General features: G+C 32.7%; 2 protein-coding genes across 2 annotated transcripts; both read left to right on the forward strand.

Annotated features, from left to right (window-relative positions):
- Positions 1–1,308: 1,308 nt before the first annotated feature.
- Positions 1,309–3,172, forward strand: LOTGIDRAFT_131450 (hypothetical protein; the record flags this gene model as incomplete). The annotated part of the gene is made up of 2 exons (XM_009066227.1): positions 1,309–1,691; positions 3,001–3,172. The coding sequence occupies 2 exons, from the start codon at positions 1,309–1,311 to the stop codon at positions 3,170–3,172; spliced, it is 555 nt and encodes a 184-aa protein (XP_009064475.1).
- A 1,746-nt stretch (positions 3,173–4,918) lies between these two features.
- Positions 4,919–5,945, forward strand: LOTGIDRAFT_168344 (hypothetical protein). Its single transcript, XM_009066228.1, has one exon. The coding sequence runs from the start codon at positions 5,028–5,030 to the stop codon at positions 5,391–5,393; it is 366 nt and encodes a 121-aa protein (XP_009064476.1). The 5' UTR covers positions 4,919–5,027; the 3' UTR covers positions 5,394–5,945.
- The last annotated feature ends 2,882 nt before the right edge of the window (positions 5,946–8,827 follow it).

The following is an 8,827-nucleotide window of genomic DNA, read 5'->3' on the forward strand; positions in this document are numbered from 1 at the left end:
CAGAATTATCCGCGTTTGAAAGTTAAAAGACGAGTCGTCTTTTCTTGAGACACTGCCATATATTAATATAGAAAATACATCTGTAGAAATAGGAAAAGAAATTCCCAGATTGAGATATTTTTCAAGGAATACTGCGATTTTCGTATATTTACATATATTCAAGATCCAAATAAAACCCTAAAATTATGATTTCCATGGTTATTAGAGTTCATGTAGGGACCAGTATTATTCATATATATATAGGTCTATATGTATTTCAGATTCGGAAGATAATGGATTTGCATTTCAAATATTCTATATTATTATTCAAACTAACTTCACAGACATTGCTCTATCACTAGAGGTATACGCCTACATTCCTGTGCCTGTGCTTTCGTAACCGCAATGTTACAACCTAAAATTCCTAAAATTGCACACTGTCCCTTTAAAATGCTAAAAATTCATCTCAGGCCATCTGATTTCCGTTGGCTTTTTTTCTGGCTCCACATTCGGCGTGTGAGTCCTTCGTTCATTCATGTAAAACTTGGAAACATAAAAACAGATTATGTCATCACTATCTTTCATAACTGCGTCAAGAAATATAAAATCTGTATATTGGATACACCTTTGAATCTCTTTAAGTCTTGCTGTATGTACAAGATTAGGCCTACTAGCCGTTCAGTCGTGCCAATACGACACAAATCCTATGTCGTACATAACCAATACAATTTAATAGGCTTTAGATTTGTGATATGCTGGCAAAAACCTTAATATAATAGGCTTACACATCGTTACATAATTTTTATGGTACAATACCATTTTCAAATGCCTAATTCAATTCTTGGGAATTAATCCAAAATCAAATCCCAAAAGATATAAAGGTACGTCTTGATCTTGCCTTGAATTTATTTTTTTGTGATTTCCTTTGAAATTATCAATTAATCAACCATATTAGGACAGCTTGTTAGTAAAGTTGATTTAGATATTTATATGATGTTATAGAAAAGGTTCCTGTCATTATGTGATCAAATTGGTAAAACAAATTTGATGTTGGTCCAAAATCAGTCAATTTCATATTTTTGAAATAAAAGGAGACATTTTAAAGGATCGTTCTAAAATAGAAATCATTCCTCCAACCCCACAAATCAAGTATACTATAGGACCTGTTCCTCGAGGGGTATGCACCTTTAATTCTTAAGACGAATCGCTTATCCAGTCATATCGTTGGAAAAATATAGACTGGATGAACAAGGCTTTATTTACATTTATAAAGGTGAAGGACGTTGAGATGGTTACCATTGTAGCGTCAAAATGGCGACAGAAGCGAAGATGAAAAATTGGCTCAACGATCATGGAGCGATTGTGGACTATACAGACACTGCACCTTCGCCTTGCAAAGATTTTTACCATCTTTTCATAACTCCTGAACTTGTTATTTACAGATTATGGAAAATTGTGCCTCCAACACGCTCCGATTCGTCAAATCCGCCGTCAGAAGTGAGGGACTCGCTGGAAGATTTTCAATACGATGAGAGACTTCACAGCGAAATTCAAAGAGTCGGTGGAGCGAATACGTTAGATTACATTACTAATATATGTCAAGGAAAAATAGACTATTTACCTCGACTGAAAGAAAATATTTTATTAAAGATATTGCTTATGTTGGATTTAGAAGATCTCGCTCGCCTTGGTCAAGTTTCTAAACAATTCAGGTTTGTTGTTCTACCCTATTTATTTTTTTTTTACCTATTTTAGTATTTATTATAGACCTATTGTATTACCTGATCTTAGAGACCAGACAAATACTAGTTGTAGTAGTAGTAGTCTATATAAGTTTACTTATTGTTGGGGACCCATACAGACAGATGTATATTGTTAGTGTAATTTCTCCAAAAGCTTAGTTCATTCAGGGTAAACACTTACTTATAACAAGAGGTTAGTACAAGATAAACATACTAGCTATATAAATATTATTATATTACTACTATAGGCTTAGTCCGTACTAAATTATAAATTACATGGGAACCTTACAAATTAATAACAAGGTTATAATATTTTAGTACAGGTACTGTAAGCTTATAAAAAATCGGAAAGAGGCAGTTTTTTTTTTTTTTTTAGAAGGTTGTAAAAGTTATGTGATCAAATTAGGTAATCAAACCTAGATGTCCCTCTATAAAATCCAGTTGAAATTTACTAAGATCAGTTGGGAATTTAATGCCATCATAATTGCATAATTGTATGACAGAATCTAGTTTAGAATTTAGTATCTCATGATATCTGCTAATTTAAATCAATACAGTTTTTTTTAATGAGGTTACAGCTTTCAAGTTCAGCATGTTTTACGAAATAAAAACTTAGGGGATGTAAATTGTAAACTAAGTTCTGTGTCAAACAGGTCTAATTTATTCTGCAACCATTGGCAGCAATGTATTTAATGTCAATTGAAATACCTGAACTGTTCTTAACACTGGTATATAGGTGTTTTGTAAATTGACCTGATAAAGCGAAGTTTTTTTTAATATCTTGTTTGTTTTGAGGCCTAAACTTCAAGATTTACTTCCTTTTAGAATGACCATAAAATATAAATCTCAGTCTTCACCAATAGGAGTAGGCTCAATATATTTATCAGTGAACTTCCTTGTGTCAATCCTGATATAATCTAATAAACCCATAAAACTGCAAGTATGTATTCAAAACCCCTTGAAAAATCTATAAAACAACAAGGTCTTATTAGAAAACCTTTAAAAAATCCAACAAACTATTTATTTACACGTAGATTTTACCTTGTATTAATAAAATTCAAAAATAACAAATCTATGAAACTTGGTCCCAAGAATAAATAATGTTACAGCAGTAAATTGAGGCATTGTACAATCTCACTAGATTGAATATATAAATACCTTTAGTTAAGATTATATTCAAGTATGTTTTATGACATTGCAATATACTACACAGAAAATCAAAACAGGATTCTTTTAATCCGAATCACTAATTAGACACTTTTCATCTTTATACTTCCAGAACTCTTTGTAATTCTGATGTTTTATGGCAGAAGATTTATATAATGAACAGTGAAAGTGGAGTTACACCAGATGTTGAATCTCTAGCAGCTAGCATTGGGTGGAAAAAACTCTTCTATACCAATAAACTACAATTACAAGTTCAACTTCGTCGCCAGCGAGCTCATGAATAAACTAAGCACTACCTTAAAATAGGTTTCTTTGTCAGGGGCCTTTTTCATAAAAAATACCTGTATTACTTAGTTACAATTAGCATGTAAAGTCATAGGTTGCAACCATCTTCACAATGTCAAGCTATTACAAACTGTCTTATACATTGATTGCAATAACCATCTTTCTTGTTTCACAGAAGTTTGTAAAAGCAACAATTTGAGTGGATTGCATGCTATCAAATAAAGTTGATGGCACAGCCCAATTGTTTACAGTATTTCTGTCGACGACTCTGATTGGCTGTAGTGGCTAGTGTATAGTCCAATCAAATTGCTGCATTTATTTTACAATTTTGTAGTCAAGGTTTTAAACACAGTTCGTAATGGCTTATCATCTGAAGTAAGGGTTTTATGAAATTGGCCTCAGCATTATTACAAACTGCCTTGGAGTTTCTTCCTTGAATCCTGTCAAAATTTATTTTGTTATAATGAAATTATTGTTTATTGGACATTTCTGTGATATTATGCTATTTGTTGTGTTATTTTTAGAAGTTGAGAGTGTTAATGATATGGTCACTGTTATTTGATTGCTTGTCTCATTGTTAGATAGAAATTAAAGTTTGTGTGCTGATGTATTACTGTTGACTAGTCTTTCTAACTAAACTTGTAAACATCTGTCCAGTGGCGGAGCCAGGTTTACGTCCGAGGGGAGGCAAAATACCTGAGGTTGCCTGAGTTTAGCCAACCTTTAGCAGGATGCATAGATCTACATGTTTCTTTAGAACAAATGTGACCCCTTCTGTGTCTAAACTTGTGCAGAAAAGGAAGACGGAAAATTCCATTTCTTACATGCTGACTGTTCTCTGAAACTCACTCACCAAAAGTAAACCATTCATAAAAACAGGTTATGATTTAGTCATGAAGTATGAGGAATTGGGGTGTGGTTTGGACACTATACATTAGACATTGCTCATCATGAACATCAATAGAACCTCGTCTGAGAAAAGAATGATTCAGGACAAGTGATTTCCAAGATTTATGTTGAAGGTCCAACTGGGAAGAAAGGATCTTTGTTTGAAGCATACAGACATTCCTCCTTGTTTCTTGCTTGAGAGAAAAGGTCATGAGACAAGTAAATCATTAACTGTTGTCTTTCTCTGTTAAAAGTGGCTTGATTTTTTTAAACAAGATCTCCTAATATAGTAAAATGCCTTAGTAGTTTGACTACAGTATTATAGTCCCTATATTATATTTGCTGGTTATATAGGCCTATAAATTATTGTGTGCTTTTAGTAGTTTGTTTTGAAATAAAAAAAGATTAAACAAGTTTCATTTTTCATTATTCTTACTCCTTGGCCAATGCTTACTTGAATTGGTTTTACACTTCTTTCCAAAGAAACCCATCCTCTTTGACATTTAATTCATTGATCTTTTCTTGGGGTTTCTTTTGGTAAAAAGGCATTGGCTTTTTGCCCAGCTATTATTGGATTGGCACTTGAGAGCAGATTACCCTTTACATAGGCCTTTGTAGCAAGAAATGTTTACTAATGGGGCCATTTTGAAGTACGATTTGGTTAAAATCAATAGTGATCCTTTGGGGCAATTTTAGTAAGGTGCCAGAGATTCAATAATGTCTTAAGACTCCAATTCTCCAATTAGGACAACTCGATTTCTACGTCAATCAGATAGCTACTTTCGCTTTCTCGTAGACTAGATTAACAAGGCTTAGTCTTGACTATCAAGACTCAAACTTCAAACCCACGTGATACCAACAAGTTTGACAAAATGGCCGTCCTCGATGTCCGGAATGACGAAATATGATAAATTTAATGTAATTTCAGCACCATTTACAGCATTTAGAAGATAAACCTAAACAAAAATGTCATCTGGAGTAATATTAGGCGGACTCTGTCTGGCTGCCATTGGATTTGGTGGAAGGTATTTGGCAAGACATGGAAAAACAGTTACGGAAGCCATGAAAAAACAAGTGGATTCTCTCCCTTCTGGAACCTTCAGTAAATATTATAAAGGGGGTTTCGATCAGAAAATGTCTAAAAGAGAGGCTGGGCTAATCTTGGGAGTGAGTCCTGCAGCCAGTAAAGCGAAAGTAAAAGAAGCTCATAAGAGAATTATGTTATTAAACCACCCAGATCGAGGAGGATCTCCATATTTAGCTGCTAAGATAAATGAAGCCAAAGATCTTATGGATGTTGGAAATAAAAAAATTGGATCTCCAATGCGATAAAGTGTTATAATTGAGAGACGAAATGAAGAAGGATTTAGATAAACACAAATGAACAAAGAGCATAGTGTTTGTGTAGTATTAATACTACATTGTACCTAAAATTTGACAATAATATTAGCTTAGAGGACTAGGCTAGCGTACACCAGTGCCTTTGAATATTTGCATTGAGAACTAAGTAACAGGTTAAAGCAGTCTAATTAAAAAAAGACCTAACTTTCGTTCAGTTTTTATGAGCATTTATTATTATTCAGCCACTACAATAGAAATAAAAGCTAACAAAAACAGAATAAAAGTTTGGTTAAATTTGATTTAGACTGGCCATAAAGTTTTCTAAAGTCAATCTTTGTTGTGTTGTGAAAGACAGACATAAATGTAGAATGCACTTCATGAACTATTTAGCCAGATGAAAATAAATTGAATGTTTAAAAATTAGAGCAGTTAGTAGCAGTGATATGATAGTGAAATAATTAACTGAGTGTGTTTCCAGTTGTGAATCTGTTTATTACATGTGAAAATGTATTTTAGTTTTTGAAAAAAACTTCATTAAATTTCTGCTCATGTGTTTTGTTTGATAAAGCTGTCTCATTTTCTCTCATTGCACACAGCTTGGTGTGGGGGAAAATTATACTGGACCAACCCTTAACATTGACATGGTATAGTCAAACACATATATTTGCTCATCCTGGTTCTGGCAAAACATAAACACAATTAATGTTATATTTTCAAGGGTATTGACTGTAACATATTTAAAGGATTAGACTAATCCCTCAATTAAATGTGAACATGGAATAGAATTTAACGAAAAAGGATATTTTATTTATTTTTCAAATTCGTTATTCACAATAAAGTACACATTTTGAAATTTTTCTATCTGACATTGTGATGGCAAGTTGGGAAAATTCTATGTTTTTTTTTTTACTTTATTGTGAATAAACCAAGTTGCATACATTTTAATCTCATTTTTATACTCCCACATGAAATATCAACCGAAGATGAACCTAATCGAAAATGAGAAGAATCGAAAAATATTTAGTTTGAGTTATTGCCCTTGTTCTTAAAAACACTTTAGCTTGTAAACTATCTTAAAGGCCCAATTCTTGACAGATTCTGACTAAACTTGGTAATATTGTACAGTATCGCCCCAAGAAGTTCAAAAGAAGTGTATGACTCAGTTGAATATTTCATACTGGTAATTGTTACTGTAAGCTTACTGCCCAATATTTTTGTTTAAAATCAAAAGTGCCAGTGGGTGTACATTACCTTGCCCGGCAAGCTATCTTAGATTTTCATATCCAATTTCAGGATTAGTCTAACCCTCTAAATTCCATACCTTTTGTATATTTGAAAATAAAATAGACTGACAGTGTTTTGAGATACCCAGATGAGCAAAAATATCTGTAATTGACTTTACCGGTATATAGAATTTATTCTTTGCGTGACAGCAACACAGGATACATAGCAGTCAGCGCCACAGCCCTCCCTTATTTCTATGGGGCCAAATAAAAAACATCAGATTGGATTTAAATAACAAGATCTATAATTTATTATATAATTAAAGGCATAAACAAAGAATCACTTTCAATAATTGGAGACTAATCATGCAAAAATATAAGTCCACTGTTGGAATAATACACTAAGGCTGCAATACTTTGGCTGAAATAGTACCAAAACCAAGCAGATGGAAAGTCCTTATATAATATAAACCATTATTTGAATTTCTAAGAAAGGAACAACTTCTTCACAATGTCAAGCTATTACAGACTTATAAGTTGATGTTCGTAATAGCTTGACATTGTGAAGATGAGAAAGGTAGGGATTCACAAAAAGTTAAAATATAAAAAAATAGTAGTGCATATATATATTTAGAGAGTAACATATCACAAAAACACAATTTCATTATAATATTTAGTATGGACATTACGGTAGAGAGATTGCATTGAGGTTTCCTCACAGTTTTGCTAAATAAATATTTAGACATTAGTAATAATAGGGAGCTTGAAAGAAATGGGACTAGGTTGGGAGTAGGGGAATTTTCAAGTAGAAGAAACAGATAAGAGGGTAGGGAAAGAAAGGGGTAGCATGGTGGGGGGTACGTAAACAGGTCAGCATACTTGGGTACTCCACATATCCTTAACAAATACATAAGGTTTAAACAGAAACTAACAATATGCAGATCCCCAAAACTGTAAATTTTTTAAGGGAACAGACGAAGTAGATAGGGAAAGAAGGAGGTAGCCTATAATGGCAGGAGAAATATGGGGCTTCACAGGTAAACCTACTTGGGTACACCATGTATCCTTTCAAACTATATAAGATTCAGTCTGAAACCCCAAAAATGCAGGTAAGAGATATATGTATTATTTTGCCCCATAGAGATATTTATATCACTAATGACATCCAGTGTTTTGGAGTTTGACTAACAAGCATTCTTACAACATATGGAATAATCCTTTCTGGGCATTTTAGAGACACAATTTTATGGTAGTCTAATCCTGTATCATGTGCTATTCTTTAGTTTTATTGTACACAATGTCTATCAGATTCTGAAACTCAAATATAGTACATGTATACTATAAAATTGTGTTCTATTATTTAACATTAAAATTATTTTCACTATGACTTTTTCACCTCTAATAGACAATGTATTACAAGTGATAAAAAATGGACTAGTCTCTAAAATAAATACATCAATTCACAATTTATATTAGTGACAAAAGTTTGCACTTACAATCTTTTATTGTCGAAAGTGTTGTATATATATTTTATATTTCACACCAACTACAAATTTTTAAGATTTTCTAGAAAAATGTGGCCTGGTGTCATAACATCTTCTCAATGTCAAGTTATTACGAACTGTGTCTTAGAAAGTCATAACAGCTTGACATAGTGAAAAAGCATGAGGGTCATTATAATCAGTGAATATTGAGCAAACAGCAAATGCATGTACATTAACAAAACAACCATATTCATATAAGTAATGCTTCTAGTAACTATATAATATATATCTAAGGACACTATGGAAGGGGGCTATGTGAGCATACTCTGGTAAATGTTTATTTTATTTAAGGGATTGTAAAGAGGTTGTCTAAATTTTTTATATGTAGTGTATCAAGGACACTGATAGCACCATTGCAATTTTTTTTAAGTCGTTTCTGCAATACTAAAACGAAGTGTTTGAGGACAAATTTCAGGATTAGTGATGCCATCGAACAGTTATCTTTTGTGAAATTGCAGGAACCACAGATGTCTGACTGAAAATCAGAATGGTGCAAATTGATGATATCAGTGTTCCTGAACATAAAAATTATTAGAATACCTCTTTACAATCTCTTCAAGTTTTCAGCGACATGTTAACAGATACTCATCACACAGAGATAATTACACAACCAACATACAAAGTGTTTTTAGCAGTAAGGCTGAAAATACCTGAACAT

The sequence above is a fragment of the Lottia gigantea genome (assembly GCF_000327385.1).
Source record: "Lottia gigantea unplaced genomic scaffold LOTGIsca_74, whole genome shotgun sequence".
Classification (NCBI taxonomy): Eukaryota; Metazoa; Mollusca; class Gastropoda; family Lottiidae; genus Lottia; species Lottia gigantea.

Coding starts and splice junctions, on each gene's coding strand:
- LOTGIDRAFT_168344 (XM_009066228.1), top strand. CDS start 5,028: ATGTCATCTGGAGTAATATTAGGCGGACTCTGTCTGGCTGCCATTGGA.